This window comes from Pestalotiopsis fici, assembly GCF_000516985.1.
Source record: "Pestalotiopsis fici W106-1 unplaced genomic scaffold PFICI_Scf_5, whole genome shotgun sequence".
Lineage (NCBI taxonomy): Eukaryota > Fungi > Ascomycota > Sordariomycetes > Amphisphaeriales > Sporocadaceae > Pestalotiopsis > Pestalotiopsis fici.
Genome location: NW_006917095.1, coordinates 2,709,798 through 2,737,440, shown reverse-complemented (window position 1 = coordinate 2,737,440; position 27,643 = coordinate 2,709,798). Strand labels below are relative to the sequence as shown.

General features: G+C 45.8%; 7 protein-coding genes across 7 annotated transcripts; 6 read left to right on the top strand and 1 right to left on the bottom strand.

The window, feature by feature from the left end:
• Positions 1-2,726: 2,726 nt before the first annotated feature.
• On the top strand, positions 2,727-4,679 carry PFICI_08138 (uncharacterized protein; the record flags this gene model as incomplete). Its single annotated transcript, XM_007836719.1, has 1 exon — positions 2,727-4,679. The coding sequence occupies one exon, from the start codon at positions 2,727-2,729 to the stop codon at positions 4,677-4,679; it is 1,953 nt and encodes a 650-aa protein (XP_007834910.1).
• Positions 4,680-5,546: 867 nt separating this feature from the next.
• Positions 5,547-7,517, top strand: PFICI_08137 (uncharacterized protein; the record flags this gene model as incomplete). Its single annotated transcript, XM_007836718.1, has 1 exon — positions 5,547-7,517. The coding sequence occupies one exon, from the start codon at positions 5,547-5,549 to the stop codon at positions 7,515-7,517; it is 1,971 nt and encodes a 656-aa protein (XP_007834909.1).
• Positions 7,518-10,711: 3,194 nt separating this feature from the next.
• PFICI_08136 (uncharacterized protein) lies at positions 10,712-11,204 on the top strand (the record flags this gene model as incomplete). Its single annotated transcript, XM_007836717.1, has 2 exons — positions 10,712-11,143; positions 11,202-11,204. 2 exons carry the CDS (start codon positions 10,712-10,714, stop codon positions 11,202-11,204), a joined length of 435 nt encoding a protein of 144 aa, XP_007834908.1.
• Positions 11,205-14,505: 3,301 nt separating this feature from the next.
• On the top strand, positions 14,506-16,202 carry PFICI_08135 (uncharacterized protein; the record flags this gene model as incomplete). Its single annotated transcript, XM_007836716.1, has 3 exons — positions 14,506-15,260; positions 15,311-15,892; positions 15,944-16,202. The coding sequence occupies 3 exons, from the start codon at positions 14,506-14,508 to the stop codon at positions 16,200-16,202; spliced, it is 1,596 nt and encodes a 531-aa protein (XP_007834907.1).
• Positions 16,203-17,120: 918 nt separating this feature from the next.
• On the top strand, positions 17,121-18,484 carry PFICI_08134 (uncharacterized protein; the record flags this gene model as incomplete). Its single annotated transcript, XM_007836715.1, has 2 exons — positions 17,121-17,628; positions 17,679-18,484. The coding sequence occupies 2 exons, from the start codon at positions 17,121-17,123 to the stop codon at positions 18,482-18,484; spliced, it is 1,314 nt and encodes a 437-aa protein (XP_007834906.1).
• A 449-nt stretch (positions 18,485-18,933) lies between these two features.
• Positions 18,934-19,639, top strand: PFICI_08133 (uncharacterized protein; the record flags this gene model as incomplete). The annotated part of the gene is made up of 2 exons (XM_007836714.1): positions 18,934-19,071; positions 19,142-19,639. The coding sequence occupies 2 exons, from the start codon at positions 18,934-18,936 to the stop codon at positions 19,637-19,639; spliced, it is 636 nt and encodes a 211-aa protein (XP_007834905.1).
• Positions 19,640-19,909: 270 nt separating this feature from the next.
• PFICI_08132 (uncharacterized protein) lies at positions 19,910-21,922 on the bottom strand (the record flags this gene model as incomplete). The annotated part of the gene is made up of 4 exons (XM_007836713.1): positions 19,910-21,013; positions 21,185-21,431; positions 21,490-21,590; positions 21,665-21,922. 4 exons carry the CDS (start codon positions 21,920-21,922, stop codon positions 19,910-19,912), a joined length of 1,710 nt encoding a protein of 569 aa, XP_007834904.1.
• Positions 21,923-27,643: the final 5,721 nt, after the last annotated feature.

Sequence of the window (27,643 nt, the reverse complement as noted above, 5' to 3'; positions counted from 1 at the left end):
TCTAGTCGTGTTACTAACAATCTGTAAGGAAGTATCAGACGACCCATCCGAAAGATCGTCAAACGGTCGAGCCGTCAAGTTTCTTGCCCGATCGCGGTAAACATATAGCGTGGTATCGAGATTGGAGAGAACCAATGCCAACTGAACAAATATTAACATAAGCAGTAGCAGCATCGAGATAATAAGGACAGCGTGGCGTCTATGAGTAAAAGGCCTGTCGAAACCGCACTCCACTGCCCATTTGGCTAATTTTTTGAGAACCATGGTTTTTAAAAGATTTATGAGTACGGCTTTTCCAGTCCCATCTAGTCAAGCTTCTATCGTTACGCAAAGGTGCAGCATGACGGTTTTTATCGACGGAAAACGCTCGGCTTACTTTAGCGGTTAGCCCCTTCGCACAGAGATCATGGTTACACAGTATGGTGTAAGTACGCGCACGGTCTATACTTGTGCTTACCTGTGTACGTCCACAGGCGACTCTTGCTTGATTCTTGCGTTATTTTCTCGGGCGAAGCAGATACCCCAGTAAAGTCATTTCTTTGTCAAGGCAAGTGTACGAAGTACATAATAGGAGGGTTCATGATGAGATAGTCCTTTCTATAGGCAGTCATCATTGTGCTTCAAAGTATGCATAAGTCCTAGCCAAGGCAACTCTGACACCTTGTACTTGTTTATGAGTCTTCCCATCAAGTTCTTGGCTCTGTCTTGGTTTTAAAAAAAAAAAAAAGCAATCTGTTTCCATTTGCGCTGGAGCAGTCGGTCTCGGATTCTTTATTTTCGGCCCTTTGGAGTCGTTTTTGGGTGAATTCGAGGCATCCGCGGGTCCTCGTAGCTTTTCCATCGTGCGCTGATCGACCTTCAACAATTCTCTCCAGCAGGCCGCGTTCCAACCAGCCGTTGCCCATATTACACTCAGTGGAGGATCCTGCAACCATTCGTCGCTCCTCGGTAGCACAGATTTGTTTCCGTCTTCGTGGCCGCTGGGGCTTGCTGGGGATCGCGTGCTCGCGATAACCCCTGCAATGCATGTCTCTTCGGTGTCGTTCCTGTCAGACCCGGGGTGTTCCTCCATTTCCCTTCAGCTCATTCTTTCAAACTCTTGACATTAGAGCCCGGCGCCTATGGGCCTGGTGATACGAAGTTGCTTCCCTAGATGCTTGGCGATCGAGAGGCGGCTGTGAAACTACCCAGGGCAGCACTTTCTCGCCGGGAGGCTTCCAGGCTGGGAATTGGCTATATCGGAGCGCGTCGCAACCTGCTGGGGCTAGCCAACATTTACTAGGCCCCCCCGCTGATTAAACTTCAATAGTCAGATGTATTTCAGGCATCAAATGATTTCATTTGTGCAGAGGTCGACGATCCAGCTCTCACCATAAGGCTGGCGTATATCTCGTTTGACACATGTCTGAGCGCACTATGGCCGACTGACCAAAACATATAGACCTTTACTATAACGTTCCAAGAGTCATGGACGGCAGTTTGAAGACGCAAGAATTACTCAAACATTGTCTCAATGATCTGTTGAACTATTATGCACTCAGCGGAAGTGTCAATAACTGTCTGCGATTTCTTGCACCCGGCCACCTAAACTTGGACGCCAACCTGTAATTTTCAATGAAGCTGAACTTTAGAGACTGCTGCGCACTTATTACTACTGTGTACGTATCTACTTAGGTATATACATGACAGAGTCCTATGTACCTACCACAATAGCTCCAGAAATCGTGTCTTCCACAACTTTACGGATGGCAGTGCCTGTACCTTGCCCGCATTGTCACCCTGTCAGTTGGCTGTGCTCTGTAGTCGCTGGCACACCAAAAGGATAAACACATATGTAGATACACAGTACGTACATTGCGATAGAGCGCGGAGAACCTGACCATTTAAGGTTAGTACCTGGCAACAGAACCACACACCCTGTCCCAGCTCCAAAGATACATACATAGTAGAGACGTCCATAGAAAATCTCAAGTGCTGTAAATGACAGCTCGAAAGTAAACTGTGACTTTCGAAATTCCACATTTTGCGTAACTCAAGGGCATGCAAATATTTTCCGTCTCTCTTGTGAGGATCTGTTTTCATTCTTCCTTGACAAGTAGGCAACAAATCGCAGTGCACCAAGCGTCCCTGACATCATGAGTCTTTGCTCAAGATGCTCGAGCTTCGATGTCCAGTCTTTCACGGAAGAGGGCTTCCAAGCCCGAGGTTATCCTTTGCTCGCAGTTATCAGAGCTGCTGAGACGGAACGGTGCTCATTCTGCAGCTTATTAGTGGACCAAATCAATCATGTGTCTGATTTGTCTCCCTATTTGTCCTATGAGTTTCAAAATTATGGCGCAGAACAACTATCTTTCCTGAGTCTTTTAAGACACCGCATATCAACCATTTTTCGTCGTCTCCCGCTTATGGCATTACCACAATGGGTTCACTTTTCTGTTGAGAGAGGCGCCAGATATCGAGACATGAACGACAACTCACTCAACATTACTGCGATCATCGCTGGGGTTGGACATGTACTAATCGCGCAGGAAGACGTTGAAACCATCTTTGATCCGAGATGGGACTATCCTGCAAAGATACGCCTTCACGTTGCAGCAGATCAAGGTACGCAATAGTCTGACGTTCTCTGGATTTATCTGAACCGAAGAGGGTCGAACCCATAAGTCCTAGTGGGTATATGGCTAACACGATAGACAGGCACCCCAGCCCTTCAGTCCGGCGACATTATGGGAAATCTTTTGCTCGATCGAAGTACATGGTCTCAATCACATTACCAGGCAATACAGAATTGGCATCGTGATTGTCACCTCAACCATAAAGAGTGTAACAAATCGATTTCAGGCCACGAGAAGATTCATCCAGACGACGTCCTTTTACCAACTCGGTGTGTCGAATTCGAGTTCTTCGATGAACAAAATCCTTGGACAAGCTCAATCCAATGGGTACTGCGTGAAACAAAAGGTCAACGTGGTAAATATATAGCACTGAGCCATCGGTGGGTGCAAGACACGGGAGAAGCAAGTACGACGACAGATAACTACGAGGATCGTAACAATACATGGAATCGAGCGCAAGGCTATCACTTACTCGTTCGTGGCAAGTTAAGCGCTCTGTTTCTTGATATTGGACGACTTGCCTGTCATCTTGGAATACGCTACGTATGGATCGACAGCCTATGCATCATCCAAAATGACAAAGACGATTGGGATCGGGAATCTATCAAAATGGCTGACTACTATCAACGCTCCTGGCTTACTGTCGCTGTGACATATCCATCCGATACCGGCGGCATCTTTCAACAGAATGTGTCAAAGATACCAAGAATCACACGGCTACCATATCAAGATAAAAAGGGAGATCAAAATGGTCACTTCTACGTCCAAGCCGGGATAGACAAAACATGGGCCGAAGACTACAACAAGACTATCATCAACAGTGACCTCCGGAAACGCGCGTGGGTGTTCCAAGAATGGCGACTAAGCCGAAGAATTCTGGCTCTTTCAAATCAGGGGATGTTCTTGCAGTGTCAAAGTGAATCACCCAGATCTCTGGATGGATATAAGGTAGATACAAGCAAGAATACTGGCATTGATAGCGATTATGTAAGGTGGTTGAGAAATCTTGATAAGGACTCGTATGGATATCAGATCTTGCATTCTTGGGAGTTTATTGTTGAAGAGTATTCAGGACTTGAGCTAACCAAGTTCGAAGAAGACCGCCTGGTGGCGCTTGCAGGAATAGCTAGGGAGTACGGACGCGCATTGACTCGCTATGCTTCTAAATATGGCAAGCAGCAACACACATACATCTGTGGGCTTTGGACTGGCTGGTTTCGAGGCCTGTTATGGGAACAAGCCGATCCTTACAGACAGACCAGGACAAAGGGGTTCCCAACATGGTCATGGCTGTCGATTGCTTCAGTCCCAGAAACAGACACAACCGGTATGACAGAAGGTACTCTTACTGGTCTTCACGTCCGGTGGCCTGGGAGGACGGAAGAATCCGCTGTTTGCAAGTTTCTGTCACCGATTCTCGTCCCAGTCACAGATAATTGTCGGCCGAGATTCGAGAGAGCAGGTCAACATGAACTCAACAACCTATTCGACGACCTACACAGCGGCCTATTCAGCGACGTACGTAACGATCTACACGGCAAGATATTCGGCAATGATATCCGTTTTGCTATTCTGCCACTGGAAGGCAGAAAGCTGGATATCTGCATAGACAGATACTTCGAGAGCCTTGAAGATGCCGATATCGCAGCGACGATGACTGGGCACAGGTATCCAAAAAGGGTTCCGCATGAGTATATGACTATGGCTGAGCGTAGCCGGGACTCAGGCCGCTTGTCGTGGCGAAAAGTTTGTCTGAAGTCTTCTTGCAACACAATAATAGGTTGGGGTTCCATCGAACACCCGGACTATCAAGCCGACGAAACCGTTCAGTCCGCAACGCCCATATATGCTTTTGTGGTTTGCAAGCTTTCCGAGGCCCCCGGAGGATATGGGCTTGGACATCTTTCGAGATCGCACACAGCATTCGAGGTTCTCTATGTTCGCCACGTTGAAATTGTAGGGCAAAAAGACTGTTATGAAAGGATAGGAGTTGGCAGGTTGTTTGGAAACGGCGTTATTCAAGAATTTGAGTCATCTTTAGAGACCAGGGTAAATCTGGTTTGAGTTATATTGTCCGATGGTTGATATCGCAACAGAGACATCAGGGCGTGCTCAAGCACGCTAATCAAGGCTATAGCAGAAAAGAATAACTTCACGGACACCCCAGTGACTAGTGCCATTAGGAATCGAACCTAACACTCCATATACCCCCTTCCAGTGTTGCGTTCACCAACAATAGCATCCAGGTACGCCAACCAAGCACAACTGCGCACAACAATTGGAAATAATAAAGCATAAAAACAAATAAAACAAAAGTATACAATGAAATGTTTCAGAAGAATGTTTCTGTACTTTTCTTTGATTTTTGTATAGAAAATTAGGGGAAAATGTTAAATTCGCACGCAAACTTCTATCTGTTGATTTCACTATATCATCGTTTTATTACCTGAAGCGTCGTGCTCGAGACCGCAAAATTCATCGTAAGAATACGGTGCTCGCAGAGGTTAGCCGGGGCCACCACCCATACAAGTCTGCAACTATCAAAATAAAAAGGCGAGCAACATAGAACAATAGACATCCACATCATATCATATTAAAATCCAATAGGAAGGCATTGGGTGTGTGGAGTATCTGCAAGGGACTTTCGGCGCCTTCTTTCACCGGGCTTGTGTTGTCACTCTCCAAAGACCCTAGTCCCTCGCCAATTCCAGCCCTGTAATGCCTTAAACGCAAGTTCGCTTACGCAAGCGTACTGGCATAGCCGATCACAAGCTTAACAAGTATAACGTGGCTGTGTCGTAGAAGCTGCCTGTTCGTTTTTGTTTGACTTTGTCCGTTCTTGTTGCGTTAGTGAGGTGATTCGGTCGAGACCGCCATCTCATCACTGTGTGCAACTCTTATTTCTCTTCACACACAGGTGATCTGGACACAATGTGGCCATTCAAGAGATGGATTGGACAACCATCAGCCACCCGTTACGAGCAACTGTACGGAACATCAACCGAACACTCAAGTAGCGCTCGAAATGGAGCGCCAGAGAGTAGTATGGCAAGCCACTGGCCTCCCGAAGACCCTCATGATCCAGAATACCTCAGTCGCAGTGGTAAACATGGATACATGTGCGATTACCAAAGAACGGGATACCAAGTAGAACTTGATGCAGTCCTTGACTCGCGCTGTCAGAATGCCGCGGCTGGTACCCCGCGTAATCGAGCATATCGATTCCACCAACTGGGTGTTGCATTTCTGGACAAATACCGCTGGCTGGGGAATTTGGGTGACCTTCAGAGGGCGAATCAAAATTACCAAGAGGCCATTAATTGCGATTTAGGCGACCACCCTATCCAAAGTTACATCTTATATGGTCTCGCACGTACGTTCTTTTATCAATATGAACGAACGGGGAAACTGGCGTGTTTGGATATAGCCATCCTAAGATCACAAGAAGCGTTGATAACAACACCAAGCAACCACCCTAAACGACTGAATCGACTTAATGGGCTAGGTCGTGCATTGCTGAGTAGATATGAACGGACGAGGGATGTTACAGATCTTGAGGCAGCTATCCAGCAACACCAGGAAGCGCTCGACTGTGCGCCATGTGGCGATTCGTACTGGCTAACTGAACAATACGGGTCTGGGCCCTGTCATTTGGCTGAATTCCGTAAGACAAAGGAGGAAAAGTACCGTGATGCTGCTGTCCAGTGGTGCAAAGAGGCTACTGAAATAGGAACAAACTACCATCCTGACGAGTCTGATCCGCTTTATGGCCTAGGAGGTAAATTTCTCGAAAGATATTGCCAAACATCAGATCTCGCAGACTTTGATTCTGCTATTCAACGATACCAGGAAGCTTTTGATCTCACACCACGTGGCCATCCCGACCAAGCCGTTCGCATGCGTAGCCTAGGATATGCATACTCTGTCAAATATCAGACGACAAACGCCCAAGAAGACTTTGACGCCGCCTCTCAATGGTACAAAAAGGCTGCCGAGCTTGCACCAGATGCCCAGTCCGGGCGGGCGAGTTACTTTGCGGACCTCGGAGCAATTCAAAGGGATAAATACAAGAAAACTGGAGCTTTCAAAGATATCGAGTCGGCTATTCACTACCTTGAAAGGTCGATCGAGCTAAGTTCAGATGGCCATACTGGCCGAAACTTTCAAAAAGTCATCCAGCTGTTGGAAGACAAAGATTGGAAACCACTACACTCAGCTTCAGAGGAGGGACACATAGATGTGGTCAGGCTGCTTCTGGAGAAGGGCGCTGACGTCGCTGCTGCGGTTCACGACGGGGCAACACCTTTACTTGCAGCTTCGAGTAAAGGGCACATCGATATAGTCAGACTGCTGTTGGAGAAAGGTGCTGATGTCGCCACTGGGGATAATTACGGATGGACACCGCTCATTGGAGCCTCGAGCGAAGGACACATCGATATAGTCAGACTGCTCCTGGAGGAAGGGGCTGGCCTTACCGTTGCGGATGATGAAGGGTGGATGCCTCTTCACGCAGCTGCGAGCTATGGATATATCGATGTAGTCAGACTGCTCCTGGAGAAAGGCGCTGACCTTACCGTTATAAATTGTCAGGGGCGGACGCCGCTTCATACAGCTTCGAGCTATGGATATATCGAAGTGGTCAGATTGCTGCTAGGGAATGGCGCTGACCTGAGCGTTCTGGATTTCAACGGGCGGACGCCACTACATGCAGCTTCGAGATATGGACATGTCGAAGTGGTTGAATTACTGCTAGAAAAAGGCGCTGACCTGAACGTTGTAGATTTTGACGGGCGGACGCCGCTACAGACGGCTCTGGACAACGGGCACGATGGGGCTACCTTGACCCAGTTGCTTTCAGCTGACACGATGGCAGGGCATTCTGCGTCCAGTAGTGGAATATGAGCGTATACTTGTTCATAGCCCTGTATGGAGTCTACAAATGGGACTGGGCAGATTTGCGACCCGCCTGAGGCAATCTGAAATTGCGAGGTTGGTGCTTTATCTGACCTACAAAGTATATACTGTGATTTCTTTTTATATGTGCTATCTGCAACAGGCAACACGTAGTGCATTGCGAAGAGAGCTAGAGGTTGTCACACGATCGAATCATCGTTTCCTGTTGAGCAGATTGCGCAGCAACGTGCCCGTACCCAACCTGTCGATTGATCTAGGTTAAGGTTGCGATACCCCGTACTTCCAGCCATAGCCAGCTGCCAGAGCATCACGCGAGGCGACAATGCCTGAAGTTGAAGAGACTCGGTGCGGCGAGTTGCTCCTGGCCTCGACCTTGTTTGGAGCCACTCTGCGAAGCAGGTCTTTGCTTGAGGCGGCCTCTGTCATGTGCAGAAGTTTTGTCTCAATCTTCGTAGTTATTCATGTCCGAAAAATCGCAAATGCCATTCCTAAAGCCTATTTGTGCTGGGATCCTGGTTCCAGTAATCCACAGGGACCACAGAGGGAGGGGTATTGCCCCGCATGCCCCATGGGGCGCAGTAAATTGGTCTGGTCAAAATGCACAATGATCATACAACTGCCATAGCCTGCCTCTGTTGGCTCGAAGGGGCTTGTCTGCCAGCTTCTGCTTCTTGGTTATCCTTGGTGTACTTCTGGTGCTTCGAATCCCTCCACACTATGTTGGCCAACTCGGCTCTCCAGCCCTGGTCAATCGCACAGAGGCAGAGATGTAAATCGTATTACATATGTCTTTCCGCAAACCGCCGTGCCCTCTATAACCTGCCAGCCTGATCTGCGAAGCTACGAACACCGCCAGACACCCGGCCCAGGGGAACAACTGCTGCCAACCAGCGACATCGAGGCATGCATATATGAAACGCAGTGTTCGGGATTGATATTGGGTTCCTGCGCAAGGAAGGACGAACGGTATGCGAGAACTACGAAAGGTGTAACAGTTTACCAATGGAACGTCAGGGAGTAGTCAGTACACCACATATTACTAGGTAGGTATGTAGACTGATTCTTGCAGAAGCAAGAATCCAGTGCAGCTGCGCTGCGCTAACTTATCCCGCATGTGGCACTGGCGCCAGAGTGGCGGTGCGACACTGCTGCGCAGTGCCTATAGGGACTTCGTTACAAAGCTCCACGATATATATATATATATATATAAGTACCGAAAAAGAACCCTTATGATCCAAGAAACAAAAGAGCATCCTAGCATAAAAAATGTCCCAGCGTTTATAAACTATTAAATACAGTTTTAAACTAAAGCCTAAAAGAAATATACTGCAATGCCTTAAAAACCTAAGAGGCCTTAGTATTCATAAGCAAGGGACTAATATAATTACATTTCCTAAATCACGATCCATAATTACGGCGCTTCGGTGCCAGGGCGCCGGGTACTGAAAGTTAATCCGCTTGATGATTCCTCCATTACAAGCGATGTAGGAGAAGAGTCACGCCCATATGATCATAATGAGCGACAAGATTCCGGATAAGGGTCATTGATTGTGGATCAAATCCCCGGAGACCGAAAATACCGTGGGCCTTAGCGCCGGCTTTCCGCACGTAAACCGTGGAGTTCACGGGTGCCTAGGTACTTAGATGGTTGCAAGACCACTTCCCACGACAGCTGCATGATGTTTCCTGTCTAGATCCACAATATGGCTTCCCAACTCTCACAGATCCGTATATTCATCGACCTTATCGACAACCGTCATCTCCTACGTTGGACCGAGTGAATTTGGGCTATATAGCGATATTTCATTTTGCCCCTGGTCTAGTGGCTTTCTCCGTGATAGTGATCGTCTCATTAAAAGGAGTACAAACGGTCGATGAATTAACACCGCGAATAAATTCGAGTGTGATGCATATTGCGGCAGGATAGCCAGCACGGGGAACAGAGATTTTGGGGTCGTAGGTGTATGGCGTGTGCAATGTTTCATCCATGATGGGGTAGTCAGTTTCGTGGTATAATATCACGTGAAGATACTCAAATCTGATCAAGATAAAGCATTCAGTCGGTTTCTGCCACAGGAGTTCGGGTCGTTGGTCTTGTCGGACTTTTGGTTGATATGGTTACTTCGGCAGCAGGTACAGGCGATCGGCGGGGGTAAGGATGAGTCGAAACCATTTTTTATGATCCAATAAGGAGGCCATCAAAGCAAACGTTAAGAGAGCATAGTAACCAGGAGGAAGACGAGACCAAAGACGACAAAGAGGAGAATGAGGCGGTCGGCAACGTGGGCGATGTGATCAAGAACGAGTCGCACCACGCCGAAACATCGCACGCATACGGGGCATGGTAACCGGAGCGGTTACGACAGCGGACGAAATAGTGCACGGCAGAGGTTTATGGCGGTGGCGGGTGACATTATAATGAGGATGATGACACATACGAACCGCAATAAGAGGCGCAGGACATTATCTCAGCGCAGACGGCACATGCAGCATATCACGAACACACGGGGCATGATATACGGATTGGACAGGATCGATGCGTATGTGAGATCTAGCCGTAAAGCGAATAGGCGGCGGCTATCGCCCAAGCCAGCCAGCATCAAAACGTTTAGAAGGTTTATTAATCGGTTTCAGGAGCGGTAACAATTCGACCGAGTGAGGGTAAACGAGGATTACATGGTATTAGATGCCAACGAGGCGTTCCGGCTGCGATTTCGGGGATTGGGCTAGACGATCACGTAATGGCGGGTATAGGTAATTTGTTTGGCGGCTATATTGGTGCCGTAGGACTGCATTATGTGTGGAAATGTCACGGTTCAATATCAAGTACAAAGTTCATCATGTGCGAGGCCGCTGGGTGGCAGTATATCTTTAGCTTGATGAACAGCAGCCTGTGGAACGAGGGCGGTTCTTCCTGTTATAGTCAGCTTACTCGAGCTCAGCTTGCTCAAGGTCCAACTCGTGTACTCGCAGAAAGCGGTCACGATATACGAGGTGAGCAAAACAATAGACAGCCAGGAAGAAATTGCAGTAGGACTCAGTGGTTGATTTTCGCAATCATTCTTATATAAAACATTGCCCGCTTTTGTAATTGAATCTCTACCATCCTCATCTCTTCCAACAAAAAAGCAATCACTCTAATAAATCCACCTTGAAAACTCCAATTTTCTCACATTCCCAATATGCAGATCCCCCAGATACTCCTTGGTCTCGCTGCCACTGCTGCAGCAATCGATGTCTATCTTTTTCCTGGAAAGGGCTGCAAGGGCAATTCCGGCGTGTGTCGCGGTTTGAACCCCGGCGTATGTTGCCCTGGGGGCAACGGAAACGACCTAGGAAGCGTTGGTTTCTACGGCATCCCGACTGCGTGGCGTATCGACGCCAAGGGCCACAACGGTGGTCAATGTGCCAACACCATCGCACAATCGTTCGTCTCAGGCACCACATGGGTCTGCATTGACGGTTCCCGCTACTCTGGGGGCAGCTACGTTTTCTGGGGCAAGAAGCGCGGTGAGGGAGAGTCCTCAGACGGCGCAAAGTTGGATGCCTTCCTGCTCGAAGATGGAACTGAGCTCAACATTGCCGATTTGGACGAAAACTCCATCTCTGAACTGGTATGTTTGACCTTGAATTATGAGTCTTTGACAGATCTGATGCTAATACGTGTTATAGTAAGCAATGTCCTTCTTAGAACGAGGCAACAGTCCTTTCCTGCATATGTCCATCCTTACCCAGAATCGTGACCCAAATTTATCGTGTATTATCAACGTTTCCGGGCCCACGTATCTTTTACCCCATTCTTCTACTTCTTCCTGATTTTTCCTTCTGTCTACGGTGAAATGTACTAATATATACCTACTTTCAGTTTCTCGAGCGGCGCAACAAACATCACCGACATCCCCGAGAAATTTCACAGTCTCAGGATGTAATGGAGAGTTCTGACAAATGGGATCCAGGATTCGATGCGGGCGAACTTTCGAGGTGTGGGTTGTGTTTTATTTCAAAGGTTTGGTGCTCGATTGCCTGTTGTTGCTGGGTGAATTCTTGGACTGGACCTCGGCACATACTCGCCACAACGGGTCCTTACCCAAATCCTACCCACAGACGGCTGGCGGCAAGACTTTTCTTCTTCTCTCCTTATTTCAGTACTTAGTAGGTAGCTTAGTGTTTGCCAATGAATACTACGCTACGGTTGCGTCCACTCCGTCTTGCGGTTGCTGCCTCGCCTGCTTACCTATTGTTTTACCAAGTAATAATGATTCGCCGTTATGCATGTCAATTAGTGGTTGCAAAGTCCGAACGAATCTTCGAGGTCATGACTATTATGAAGGAGTTAATACGGCTCTGACTTTGCTCTTTATGCTCAAGTACACGGTTTGTCCCTACCTATGATCGATGGCATGGTTCGGCTGTACTCGGAACAGCATTCCAGCTCAGCTGCTGAGCCATATTCCTCATGGCCGACGCGCACAAGTCATGAGCTGTGGCACAACATATAAATCTATCTTGCAGATAAGCTCGCTGTCTCTAAGCGATGGTCATGGGGGACTACCCAAAGTGAAGCTCGTGCTCGCGATGGACGCTTTCCTGGTCCTCGGGGCGATGCTGAGGTTTTAAAGGTGTAGGTTTTTCCTCGCGTCTCAGCCTGGCAAAGACGAAGTATCAGCCATCAGCCTATTCGGACGAGTTAGTACGGCAAGTGGCGGATAGGCTCCGCAGAGCTGTGAAGCGAATTTTGCATTTTTACTGGCTTGCACAGCCTTATCATTCATTGGGGAAACTGCATTGTTAGTAAGCGCAGGTTTGTCCTCGAGGCTTACATACGTGCATAATCTCCTCCGGCGTCAAATCTGTGAGCCACGGCTGCGAGCTAGTAATATGGTCCTTCGTATCGTTCAAGTCCCGTTGCGTGTGTTTGAGATTGGTCTCAAGACTTTCAATGTTACGATGAAGCTGCTCTATTTCTAGTAAAATTGACCACATGGGAAATGAGGATGAGGACTTGGTCTCGTCACATATGTTGCAGTCCTTCATACCCCCCAAGGATGTTTGTGGATGACGCTGATGACTTATGAGAATACCGCCGCTTTTAGTCTCTTTTCTATGTCTCTGGCCAAATTCATTGTTGCTATTCTGTTTAGCAGGTCTAGATGAGTGAATAAAGGAAAACCAGCACAGACACATCGATGACAGGATGCAGTGCCCTTTGGGTGAGCCACAATAGGTTCAACGCCCTGTCAAGTCTCTAGACTTCGGGCAGCTTTATACCGCTTGGCTGCGACCGAGGCTCTATTTCCTTTATTCACAATTTCCATTTTAGTCCCTTTCTTGGGCCGCGACTCCGGAAAAGTGAAGCACGGGCAGCCTGTTGCTTCCTGGCGGCTATCGTGTGACTACCCACCCCAATATGGGGGACATGGCGCGCATGAAGTCTCGTCGCAATGTCGCCGACTTCCTCGGTCCAACTTGTAAGCGAAATCGCGCACAGTATAGTACCAAAGGGTACTTTAAGCACCATTCAGCCTCGCACGGGAAATTCTGCTCAGAAAATTGAATGCCAGAGTCGGGACTGAGGCCTGGACAACTGCGCCCAGAAGAATCTAACATAGTCGTGTCTCGCTATGATTCGTTCCTGCCTGAGACGTGCTATGTACTCCTTGTTATCGTCTCACCGAGATTCCGCTGTTCCCTGCCTCAACCGCCCGGCCAGTATGGGAAGCAAATTGCACTTTCAAAATCTCACGCCCGGTATAGCTCTACTGGTTGCGGGTATAAGTAACGCATTCCTACTAGCTCAACTCTGATTCGGCATATGGAGCCCAGATCCCTGTACTATTGAATGCACCCATATGCACCCATATGCACCCATATGCAGCCACGCCAACAATGCGATGAAAAAGTAACCATCAGGTCTAGTCGAGAGGGATGGTTTTTTTTTTTTAAGTAGTGTTTACGTTCCTGTTCTCAAGATGAAAGACCAATTTAATTGGAAACATAACTTCTGGGGACTTTTGAGGCATCAAAGCAGTCGAAAGCATAATATATTGGAATCCACGGAAGATGCAATGCCCAACGTTGCGTTGAAGAGAGGGTTTCCCAAGACAGCTGCGAAGGAGAGGCTGTCTCCGTGATGAAAGGTGTAGTGCAGTTCTCTATTTCGGAACCAAGTGAATAAAAGACGAAGACATGTACGATATAGTTTATATGATCTAAAATGACGGAATGCCTATTCCTGCGGGGGTCTGTGGCGGCTGACAAGTCTTCTTTAGTATACCAAGATTCTCTGAGCATTCAAGCCTTCTGCTCACGGTAAGTCATCTATAGAAAACATGAGTTGGGACAGCTATCATTCTACAGGTCTCCCTATAGCGTCAATTATAAGTCCACTGGAACGTCTATTATAGCTACGTATGTAATAGATCAGGTTAATAACTACCACAAACTGACAGAGACTAAGAGAAGAAGAAAAAAAACAGAGGAATTAATTTTCTGCCCCTAGTGAAGATGCAGGTGACATATGTGCGCGCCCTGCTGTGGGCACGCTGCACGATCGCTCCCATCCTAACACTACAGGCAGCATGCTGCATGACAGTGTTGACACAGTGCAGCGCCTATATCCTGACACAGAATGGCCTATGGAATGTGCCCTGTTACCACATAATGGTCTAGTCGGGCAGACAACACACTTCCAGAAACAGCACTGACGCAATCATACGTAAGAATCTAGAATAAAATATTGGCAAATATCAGACACCTTTCTTGTAGTGCCCTCCCACGTCGGGGTTCAGAGGCTGATAGGTTAGAGCGCTTCGACCATATGTGCATATACATCCGAATGCCTACTCAGCGCCACTGCCTTCGGATGTGACGTCTGTAGTTGTGTATCAGAGCCTACTTCACCTTCGTCAACGTGAGAGAACCGCTATGCACCGCTGAACACGCCGAAACTATCCTTCCACCATCGTTCCGGCTCCCGATGAAGCTTCTCAAAAAACAGCGGAAGCCGGATCTGGCGTATGAGCAAGTCCAAGCCGAGAAGAGAACCGTTGAGGCTCGGCTTGATGAAGTTGAACGCGCTCTGGCTGCAGAACAAGACGACCATCGCAACGATATTCGGAATCTGCTGACCAAGTTCAACGAGCTGTCAGTCGCCTGTGCTGTAGAACGGGACGAACAAAACCGAGAGATTGAGGCCCTGTCTGCCAAGTTCGACCAACTTGTCAGAGCCCGTGCAATAGAAGAAGACAACCAGCGCGACAGGAACTCGAACCTTTCGGCCGCACGCCTAACAGAAGATCAATGGTGGCTCATTGGTGCTGGGCCGGGACCGTCTGCCACGAATCCATTCGAAATGCAAGAAACCGACAGATATCTCTTCACTGCGGCAAGCTCAGATACTGCACCGGACCTCAGACCACCGACGCCCCGGCCACCGACGCCTCGACCATACGGACCGGGATTCCCCCAGAAACGAGACACTGATATTGGAAGAAGTGGTCCTTTACAAGAGTGCAATGTCTGTGTCGAGACCAAACCTATAACGGCATTCCCAGTCTTATCAATCTCAAACCAATGTGAGCACATACCACAAACGTGCTACAGCTGCATTGCCACCTCCATTAAGACGCAGTTTGGGTCAAAGATATGGAATCAAATTCACTGCCCCGAGTGCCATGGCCTGATGGATTATCACGACGTGGAGAGACAGGCTGATGAAGAAACATTTGCAAAGTAGTATCCAAGTCTACACAGTTAAGAGAACATCAATTGACAAGAAACAGGTACCAGGCCTTGTCAGTCCAGGAGACAGCCAACGCAATACCGGGTTTCGTTTGGTGTCCAACGGGTTGCGGCTTCGGGCAAGTGCAGGCTAATGCCTCCATGAATCCCATAGTGCAATGCGGCGGCTGTAATTACGTATTTTGTTTCCGCCACCGAGTGAAGTGGCACGACGGCCTTGGCTGCGAGGAATACGATGAAATGCGGGCGAACCCTGACGGGTTTCGCAGCCACCTGGAAATTCTCAACGAAGAAGCCGAAAACCAGAACCGGCGGGAGGCAGCGCTGAAGCAAGAGCAGGAAGAAGCCGATCGCCGCTTTGCCCAGAGCTTGGTCGACGACGAAGAGGAGATGCATCGGGCAGAGCAATTAGCGGCGGAAGAACGCCGCCAAAGGGAGAGTAGAGAAGTAGCTGAAGAGGCTCGGCGACAGGCGGAGCGTGAGGCCGCGAGGCAGGAAGCAGAGCAAAGGAACAGAGAAGCGGCGATCAGGAAGCAGCAGGAAAATGCCGGAGAGAGGCTCGTCAGAAGTACTACCAAACCGTGTCCCTCGTGCAAGTGGCATATCGAGAAGAACGAAGGATGGTATGTTGACGTATCCCTGTCGCCGTGGCGAATTATACTAACACTCCTTAGCGATCATATGACGTGTAGGTTGATTATCTTCTTCCTCTCTATTCCCCTCGCGCCGTTGTGTCTCGATTTCCTTCGCAGTATGAAGATCCTTTGGTGTACTTTCCCTCTCCTCGTTCATCACCCGACATACACTGAAGCTACATTGGCACCCGAGTTCCAGGTTTCAAATGTCGTTCTGAGTTTTGCTGGTTATGTCTGTATCCATGGGATAGCCATGGCAGCTCTTGCAGAAGATAGCTCAGCAGACATGTCTACCTAGAACGATAGAAAGACCGACTTCCACCAGGAGCCATGGTGAGCCGCCGGTCATCTATAATATTTCCAATCATGGTGTAGGAGACCGAACTAATCATCTTAGGCGCTCATTGCAACTTCCAATTTTGTTTTGAATGCCTGGCAAATTACGACAACATCACATCGTATGGCAATGACAGGCATGGGAATTACTGCCGGTGGCACAGCAATAATTTGCCAAATTGAAAGCGGACGACATGGCAGATTGCCGCTGGTATGAAGTTGTTCCCCTGCCGTTTAACGTATCGGGCTCTGCAAGCGACTTGACAACAGCCTAGTGCCCGCCGGCAATTGTTCATTACTGTGAATTGGACGAGAAAGGAGTATTGGAGGCTGCCTGTCACATACATGTACATATGCTTAATGTTTGACATCGCAATATTCTCGGCTATTAAACACGTCTTATCCAGTTTTGAACAGAGCTGCATGCCTATTCGGCACTTGTTATTTAGCACCTCATATTCCCTCTTAGCTTTGATAAAATACACCGGCATGAAATCAACTGAAGAATCAGTGCCACACTGGTTCTGTCAATCCCTTTCCTGACATGGGCGGCTCGAGTTGTGCGGGATATGGCGAACAGCAACTTTAGCGCCAGCTGATTGGTTGGATAAGAAAATGAGATCTTCACCCTGTATAAAGGAGGGGGTTGATTCATTATTCTTAGCGGCAAGGCACCTGATTCGTTTTCTGAAGCTACTTACATTAGTCATTATGGACATGAGAGAGAGGCTGCATCGCACTTGTGCCTTGGTTCTAACACCTCAACACGACAATGCTATCTCGTTTGCCATTATTAAGACGAACCGTAAGAGGAACTCTACGGCCGCTGCGAACCTCAGCTGTTAACCATTCGCAATCGGTTGCTAATCTGTCCACATCCATGGCGAGACGGTACATTCCTCTCGGGCTCGACAACTTTGAAGACATCGAAGAATATCGGCCGGGCGGCTACCACCCTGTGCACTTGGGGGATATTCTCGATGGAAGGTACAGGATTCTTCACAAACTCGGGTCTGGCGGCTTCTCGACAACTTGGCTTGCTCGTGATAACGTCGGCTATCACGCGCTCAAGATTCTAAAAGCCGAGGAGACAGAATTGTCGACGGAGCTTCAAACGCTGGAGCGACTGGCGAGACTACAGGCTGTTCACCCCAAGGATAGCCACGTGCGTCACTTAATCGATCATTTTGTTGTCCAAGGCCCCAACGGGCAACATGACTGCCTAGTGACAGAAGTGGCTGGACCGAGTATATACGAACTATATAATGTTCCAGGACATGGCTACGCTGCAGGAGCTCGGAGACTTCGAGTCGACATTGCTCGCAAGATCATACGTCAGGTTGTGGAAGCAGTACATTTCTTGCATTCTCTCGAGATATGCCATGGAGGTAAATACACCAGTTGTACTTGCCGTTTAGATGACTGAGGAGTGTTGCAGATCTCACACCATCAAATGTGCTCTTGTCATTAAGGTCAATGACCGACTGGACTGAAGCGGAAGTATACGAGAGATTTGGTACACCGAGCACGGTGAAGCTTGTCAAAGCCTCAAAGTCTTCCTCGGACAACTCTGCACCTGAGTATGTGGTGGAGCCTGCTAGTATGCCCGATGCGAAGTACTTCACGCACGATGCCTTGCTCGTGGATTTTGGCGAGAGCTTTCCATTTAGCAAGCCGCCTAGTCCAGGGGATATTGGAATCCCAGTCAGGTACCGCGCACCTGAGACGATCTTCGAGTCGAAGCTCACTCCGGCCTCTGAAGCATGGTCTCTTGCGTGCGTCCTATTTGAGTTTCGAGCCGGGAATCCTCTCTTCACCAGCATCCTAGGCAGCAAAGATGAGATCATCCAACAGATGGTGCAGATGAAAGGCAAGCTGCCCGATCAGTGGTGGAAGTCGTGGGACAAGAGGTCTATGTGTTTTGACGAGGATGGCAAGCCCCTGAAAGAATGGCCTAATGGAATTCCCATGGCCGTCGAGTACCCGATTGAAGAAATGGTAGCGGATATTGGTAGTGAGGACGATGAAGCTGCCATGTTTGGATCTGTGATGTCAATGCTAGAGCCAATGGGTACAAGGGTTCCCGAGGATGAGGCAGAGAACATGAAGGATTTTCTAAACGGCGTGCTAAAGTGGTCACCGGATCAACGCTGGTCTATCACGCATATTCTTCAACATCCTTGGATCTCGGGACATAATGGGCCGATATCAACAGCGTCGTACAGTAATGCCGACCAGCCTTAATGTACATGAGCTCTCTGTCAATTGGAAGGCTCCGATCAGGTATTGGCGTCGATATGACCACATAGTCGGGCCTCCCAGAAGGGACTGTAGAATTAGTCTATAGAATGCGATTGATATATCGCTAAGCACGTAGTTATCTCACATGTCAGTCAATTTATGGAACGTGGTGAATGTTGCACGATTCATATGAGTTGACAACGGCAATTCATGGGTCATTGGCTTTTACAGCGAGTATAGCGCATAATACAGCCCCGCAATACCTACCGCCTTGCCCAGCGCATTTGAGGGCCCCTCCAATCAAGCTTTTTTTCCCACTCTAGCACCATTCATTCGATATAACTTCGGCGGCCAGTGTTTTCCTTTGGCTTGTGCAGTGGTTGGAGGTTTCGGCAAATCCATAGGCTGCATTGTTCCCTTGCCTGAAGATTACACGAAAGCACCGGCACAAGATGGCGTCCACAGAGTTGACCCTGATCCTCGCAGCAACGCGCAACATGGGCATCGGCCGCGCCGGTGGCCTGCCTTGGACCGGCCTGAAGAAGGAGATGGCATACTTCGCTAGAGTCACCAAAAGGCTACCACATGACGTAAGAGAGCAATCAAAGAACCCTGAGAATCGACCTCCAGAGCCCAGTTTATGCTAATTACCGTCCATAGGTACAACCGCCCGCTGTCAACGCAGTCATCATGGGCCGCAAGACATGGGACAGCATACCGCCCAGGTTCAGACCACTCAAGGGCCGACTGAACATTGTCATCAGCCGGTCCCATCCGGAGGCAGCGGCGGCGCCAGGGGTGGAGAAACTGGACCTGGACACGGAGCCCGTCCGGGTCAGCTCGCTGGAGCGGGCCGTCGCGTACGTCAACGAGCAGGGCGGGAGCATTGGTCGCGTCTTTGTCATTGGCGGCGCGCAAATCTACACGGCGGCCCTGCAGCTCAAGGAGGCCAAACGTATCCTGCTGACCAAGATTGACACGGACTTTGAGTGTGATGCCTTTTTCTCACTCCGGCTCTTTGAGTCTCAGGGCGATAGCAAATGGGCCAAGTGTTCCAAGGAGAATATGGATGTATGGACCGGCGAGACGGTGCCGGAGGGTGTGCAAGAAGAGAATGGCACGCAGTATGAGTTTCAAATGTGGGAGAAGGTAGAGTAAGATCAGAATGGGGGGAAAAATGTATTAACATCGGTGTTCAAGGCACTCGAGATTCAGGCTGGGGGTTATATAACCGCAGAGCTGCGGCATCCATTGCGCTGTTTACAGATTGGTCTAATGTTTTCATTTTCAGCCGTCTTTTTGTCAATATTGTCTCGAAGGGCTCCAGGCAATTGCAACCGAAACACACAACAGGCGTGCAGTGTCTTGCCACAGCCGAGCTCCTTCAAGTGTCCATCTAATTCTGCAGGTTCGCTCGAGTCAATGAACTTATCGATCCAGCTTCTTCTCACGAATGAATGCACTTGATATCAAGCACAAGACGATAAAGATCATGGCCGGGAGACATGCCCAGGAAGTCGCAACAGCATAGCAGTCCCGCACCACGTTGGCCACGTCGATGGGCAGCTCCCGGATGTAATCGAGAGACTCTCTGACGCGCTCGGCAATCTCCTCGGCGCTGCTGTCGCTCAAACGGAGCGCCAATTCGGTTTTGAGAACCTGCTGCAACACGGCCGTGGAAACACTGATGCCGATAATGGTACCCAGGGATCGGAAGAGGTACGAGCAGGCGACAGCTACGGCCATGTCCTCGGGCGCCGTGTTGGATATGATGGCAATGAGCGTCGTGGTGATGGAAATGGATGCGCCGAGGGCGAGCAACACCATGGCCACGAGAACGCCAATCAGAGATTTTGACACAATACCGGTGAACAGGGCAATGAGGACCAGACTCAGGCACAAGATGCCGTAGCCAATGAGAGTCAGCCAGTAGTACTTGCCGGTACGTCTCATGATCAAGCCGCCTCCCAGTGAGCCAATGAGACCCGAGACGGTGCCCGGCAGGAACATGAGGCCAGACTCGGACGCTGTAAGTGCCAGGGCGCCCTGGTAAAAGAGAGCCACAAAGAACCAGGCTCCCATCTGCGCAGCAAGTCCAAAGAAGTTTGCGCCGTAGGCGGCCAGCACTGGAGGATCCAGAATCACGTGGCCAGGTGCAAAGGGATTAGACGCCCACTTGTTCTCGATGAGAATGAAAGCCGCGAAAAGGACCGGGGCGAGCGCCAACGGGATGATGGTGCTCAGCTCGCCCCAGCCCTCGTTGCTACCATTGTCCAGACCAAAGGCCAGCAGGAACACGGCGCCCGAGAGGGTAATGGCGCCCGGGAAATCAATCTTTTTGAACTTGACGGCCCAGTGCGAGTGGTCCGTCTTGGGCAGATCGAGCACCAGGAAAACGGCCAGCCAGGCAACAATGGCAATGGGGAACTGGCCGATAAAGGCCCATCGCCAACCAATCGTGTCGGCAATGAAGCCGCCCAGGGGCGCACCGCTGGCGATGCCGGCCGCAAAGACGACATTGATATAGCCTTGCTACAACACCACATGTCAGCAATTGTCTTTTCAGGTGCATACTAGGTAAATGACTTTGGAATAGCTCCTCTGAGCCGTTCTTCCAAGTCTGCTCTCATAGCATCACATTCTAGAAATGTTTGCTCATGAGACAACCCAGAAAGGAAAGAAATAACACCAAAATTCACTTACCCATACTCCTCGATCTCTCAAGGATACCAAATCAGTCATGAGAATCGACACAATTGCGTTCATTCCTCCTCCTCCCATCCCAGCAACTCCCCTAGAGACACATAGCTGAATAATATCTTTGGAAAGACCACAGCCGAGACAGCCCAGGCCAAAGACTGAGTAGGAGAATAAAAGGCACTCCTTGCGTCCAAATATATCGCTCAACTTTCCGTATAGAGGCTGAAATGTAGTGAGTGTCAAGAAATACCTAAAGGTATCAAAAATTAGTGCAGTGTTTACCAAGAAAGCGCATGGATTATACTCACGATGTGGCAATCCAGCTGGTGCTGTTCAGGGCGTCCAAATCAGACCCAATCTTTCCATAAGTTGCCACCACCAACGTCTGATCCATGGCTACAAGTAGAATCTAGAGCATTGGGGATTTAGCATTTCGTTCCGGATTGGTAAAAACCTCTGGGTGTTCCGTGGGGGGTTGCTTACACCAATAGCAAGAGCCGGGAGCAGTGTAGCCATGTTGACCTTGATCTTTGGTCCACTGTGATCTTGGGTATCCCGACTGCCACCCTCGGCCACATTCTCACTGCTCGCCGTGGCCGGCTCGCCAGACTGCTGTGGTTCCTGAAAGGTGCCATTGTTCCCATTCGGCTTTGCAGTGATGCCGTTCTCGGAGGTGCTGGCACCGAGCAAGGGTGCCGTCTCTGCGGCCACCGCGGCTTCTGAAGGCAGCTTGGCAGACATGTTGTATATTGTCTCAATGTGTTGAAACAAACTTCCTGAAGAATTTCAGGCACAAGTACGACAAGTGCTACAATTGTCCTCAAAAGTTCCCCTCCAAAAAGATTGTTGTTTTCTCGCCCTCAGTCGGTGAGAATCCGATAAAATAGCTGCGGGCTCGCGATAATTCGCGATCGGTTATCTCCCCGCCTTCGGGCCCTGCCGGTACCGCTCTTATCGGCATTGTGAATCCCGCTTACATAGCAGAATGCCGATTTGGTTCTAGTTCTCACGTCTACTCTGTGTTTCTTGAATAACATTGTTTTATGCATTCAAGACGCGGGATTATTGGAGCTGGACAATTTTGTTCCCCCCTCATGGGACTCATCTGCTGGAAATATAAGCATCTTTTTCTGACATATGATGGCGGAAAAACAGCATAGACGCCCCATATACCGTCTGCTTGATATTAGAATGCCGCTAGACCCCGAGACGGAAGGTTTCCGTAAGCAAGAGAGCAGCAAATTTCCGAGACTGCCTTTTTTTTTTTTTTCCCCTTCCTTGTGCCCCGACGGCGTTTCTCTGCTGCACACAGGAACGAACGCTCCTTTTGTGCAATGGTAAAGTTCAATTACCGATTCTACGTCACACAAAACACGGCACACCAAATGAGAAAAACCTGCTGTAAATCGTTCCTCGCCATTGGATTGGCTCAAGGAGATTGATGATCTGACCGACGCGAGCACTTGGCGATCCTTTGAAAGTCGGGTCGGTCCAGGGGCCTGCATCTACCTACTGTACGCGGTCGCGAACACTTAAGCAGGTACATGGCATAGTAGTAGGTGGTGCTGCTGCTGAAGGTGTTACCCGACTAATGCAATAGCAAAGGGGGGTCCAGGTTCTCTTGCGAGTCGTACAGATTTTTAATGATCTCGACTGCACCAAACCACCAGTGGGCATGAGCGATTTTGCAAGTCAGGACCAAGGAGCGTCAATCTTTTTTGAAGAATTGAGAGCCCGTGTCTTTGTTAAATAAGAAGAAGACTCACGGGTCACAAGCCTTCGCACAACGGTAGGGACCTGAATAAATTATACATTGAGACATGTGATGATTACACCAAGTCACGCCGAACCATGTACTATGTAATAATTTTATGCGTACATTGGTACCTATCTACATTTTGGCGTACATAAGGTACACTGTACATAATTTAAGCCCTTGGTCGTGCGCATATTCCGCAGCCTTTCCCGCGCATAAACGATTGGCACTGGCCGTGATGCAGAAGATTGCAACATGATGCGCCCTACAAATCCCACACAAATTCACTACTACCGGGTTTAATCAAAAGAGGCCTCAAGTTCTCCGGCGCTCCCTACTGGTCCATATTCCCCTCCCCGCCGTGGGCACGAACTCACTTGCCCACTGTGTACGGAATACCCAGGTTCCCACCTTTGATCTATAATGCAGTCTAGGGTATGATGGCCCCAGGGTTGTTCGGGTGAAACGCTCGGGATGTCGACGCTATTCCTGTCATTTGCCAGCAATGGGATTTTTAGCTTTGCCCTTTGTCCCAGGTAACTCCCAGTATGCGACAAAAAGAGCCCACGATTCTCTGCTGCCTTTTTTTTCTACACATACGTACACGAATACGGAGACAAGCCCGGCCATAATAGCAAAGTGGTTCCTCCACTCTCCAAGACGCGGCCCCCCTTTCCCTCCTTGGCCCAGGCCTTTTTTTTTTACCTGTAGCTTCGCCCAGTTTACCCGTGGGTAGCTTCAAAAAGTAGCACCAACGTTGGCCCCAACGGCCAAGTGGCTTGGGGTCCCTGATGTGGTGGCTGATCCGCCGATGATCCTCGATGCGTCATGGTGTATCCGAACACAGCCGCTGTTGTCTCACATCAAATTCCAGGAGAAGAGTTGAAAGCATTGTATTCGTTGGAAAATATGGAAAGGGTGAAAAAAAGATGCCACAGCATTTTTGCTCTGTTGTGTTCATACAGGCCTTCCGAGGTATCTCTTTTTTGGCTCGTGCTGCCTCTTTGGCATCGTCATCATTATCACAGCTATTGCCATCATTAGTGTTTTTTTCCTTCTTTCTAATTCCCTGCGCATAATAACAACAGACAAAGTAATAGGTAATATTCCTGCTACAATAACAACACGCCAAACACCCAGCGGATCCCCGGGTCTGTCCCTGTTGGATTGTCGATAAATTTGGAAAGTTGATTTGACTGGAAAAGTTTCACATCCTTCTTCTCACAGGGATTGTGATGGGCTCACTAAGTGCGTGCAGTTACGCAGTTATAGCCAGATATAGTTTATAAATTAGCTTGAGTAAAAGGAAGCTATTTCCTATACGTAGATTTTATCGTAACCTATTTAGGCACCGGATTAACTATATATCCGGTGCCGAAAATCGGGTGCACCCGTAATATTACCTTTTTTCCGGGCTTTTCGGGGAATTAAACCCTAGATTTTTAAAAATTCCCTTTTTAACTATTAAGCTATAATAACCGCTTATACCCTAATTGCTTTACGTAACGCTCCTTTTCCGTAATCCCTATTATAAAACCCGAAATTTTTTTAGTTATAATACGTTTTTTATTACGAATAAAAGATTTAAAACGTAGGGTCCCTAATAATTATTAATAAACCGTTATTTTTTTAATATAAAAAAAAAACGCTATCCGGGTATATTTAAAATATTAAAGCCTTTATCGGAAAATGCTTAATTAATTAACTCGATATCGAAAGGCGCGTAACCGGCTATTTCGTATAACCGGTATTTTTTTCGAATAAATAAAAAGATTCCTAATATTTTTTTCGAATAAAAATAGGAAAATATAAATAAATTAAGGATTTAATTTTAAATTCCGATAAAAAATAAAAGCATTTTATTAATTAAATTTTCGAGCTTTTTTTTTTAGCCAGCCTTTTTTTTCGAGCTTTTGCTAATTACCTATTTTTAGTTATTTTAGTAATAGCTTTTTATTTTTTTTTTGCTAAAGGCCTTATTTTAGCTTTTTTTTTTTATTTATTTTGTTATTTACGCCGAATCGGGCTTTAAAATTATTTAAAGCTTATATATTATCGAATACGGTTCGGGCTTATTAAGTAGGTTTTGCGTAATTTTATTATTTTAATAATAATTTCCGTTCGAATTTTTGTTTTATAAGGTGCCGCTCCGCATAAAAAATCCTTTTAATAACCTATTTTTTTTATAAAAATTTTTTATCGAATACTAAAAACGGCTATTAATTTTCGCTTTTTTATAATAACAAAAAATTTTCGCTTATTTTTTATAGCAAATTTACGTAAAATCGTAGCTAAATTTTATTAAATACGTTTAATTTAATTATTTATAGGCTAATAATTTTGCTAATTTTATATTTTATATTAATCTAAAATAGCTTTTTAAATATTTATAATATTTCTAAATTTTTAAATTTAAATTATATTAAATTTCTAGCCTTAAATCGTTTTTATAGCTTTTTATTCCTATTCGCCGTATTTTTTATTTTTTATTATATAGCTATTATTATAGCTTAAGCTAAATCCTAGCCTTTTTTTTATTAATTTACGAATTTTTTAATTTATTTTTTATTTATTTTTTATAAAAACTCCTATAGCGGAAATATTTACTTTATAAATTCGGCGTAATACCTATAAATTAAAAAAAAAAACTAGCGTTAATCGAGGTATTACGGTTATTAATAGCAAATATAGCAAAAAAAAAATTCGGGTTAGTTATACTAAGCGTACGAAATAAAAGCTTTAAAATATAATTAAATTTTTTAATTTATACGCTTAATCGAACCGTTAATTTTTAAATAAAAGGCTATAAATAATTTTTTTTTTAATATTTACGATTTTGCATAAATAAGCCTAAAAATCGCTTATTTAATTCGATTTTTTATTAAAAATAATAGCTCGAAAAAAACCGTAAAACCTTTAATAATAGTTAATAAAACGCTAAACGCAATTAGGCGCTTTTATAATATTTATATTTTTTGCTATAATTATTTTTGCTAAACGATTTATAATTATTATTATAAAATAAAGGTTTTTTTTTTTCGTAAGGAGCTCCGTTATAAAATCGATAAAAAATTCCGAGTAAAACCGGTTTAATATAAAAAAAAAGGCTAAAAAGCCGCTTTTTTTCTCGCGCCAAATTTTAAAGCGCCTATAAATATCGCAATTAACATAAAATCTCCGTATTGCCTTAAATATTCCCGGCTAATAAAAATATTTTAATATTATTATAAAGGTATTATCCCTCCTTAAATAGCCGGTAATAAATAAATCGTAAATTTTTTATATAAATATAATTTAAAAAAATTCCTAATTTAGGATAAGCAATTTTTTTCGGAATAAAAAGGCGCTTTTAAAATTTAGTTTATATTCCGCAATTAATATCCTAATATTATATTTTTTTTTAAATAACCCGGGCGGAAACGTATGCGCTTTTAATTATATTATAAAATATAAATTAATAAAATTAATATTTTATATTATAGCTTTATTTTAAAATAATTATAGTTTAGCTTTAAAAAATAAATTTTTATTTTTAGGGATTTAATAGCTTTATTTTACGCTTAATAATTTTTATTTTATAAGCTTAAAATATAAAGGTATTATATAAATTAATGCTTAAATATATTTAGCATTTTCGAAAAATATAATAATAAATAGGAGCCACTCGTTTTTAACGAGCTATAAGCGGCGAAATTCTAATTTCGGGTTATCGACCCCTTTAAGAAGGTCTTATTTTAAACGGCTAAAGATATTAAGTTTGCCGCTTTTTTTTTCTTACGCGGAATTATAATTAAAAATTAAACTCGGATAAAATTAAAAATTATCGAGTTTGCTTTTTAATTAAGTTTTTTTTAATAATAAAATATTATAAATTTTTATAATTTGTAAAAATTTTAAAAAGTTTAGCTAAGCTTTTTAATTTTTTTTTTATTTTTTTAAGCAGCGGATAATCGCGAATAGCTTTTTATTATAAATTTCGTAATTAATTTCGGCTAGGTTTAATCGTTTAAAAAAAAAAGGCTATAAAACGTAGTTTTCCCTTATTATCGATTTATAAAAAGGCTTTTCCTAAAACCTAACCAAAATAATCGCACTCGATTACCGTTTTACGCTTTTCGTTTTATATCGCTAAAATAGGTATAATAATAAAAAGCTTTTTAAAGGTTTCGAAATTATATTTTTTAGCTAACCTTTATTTTTAAAATGCTAATTTTTTAAATAAAGCTAATAAAAATCCTATAACGTCGCTAAATTAAAGGATAAACTCCTTATAAAAATTCGCGAAGCCTATAAAATTACGAATTCTTTTTATGCTAATAAAAATCTTTTATTTTTTAATAGCCTTTATTTTTTTAAAATTAACTTTAACTCCTTCTCTAGTATAAATAATAAATCCTAAATATTTAATTTAAATAATAGCGAATTCGCATTTTTTAAAATTAAAGCAAAACCTAGCCTTATCTAATTTAATAAGGATTTTATTTACCTTTAGTATATAATTTGCGTAATCGCCGTTAAAATAAATTAAAACGTCGTTTAAATAAATAAAATAAAAATCGTCCAAGTATTTTTATAATATAATATTAATAAACCTTTAAAAAATAGCTAAAACTCCCGTTAATTTAAAAGGCATTATTAGCTATTTAAATAAGCTAAAGCGAATGCGAAAAGCGGTTTTTTATTTATTTTTTTCCTTAATTTTTATT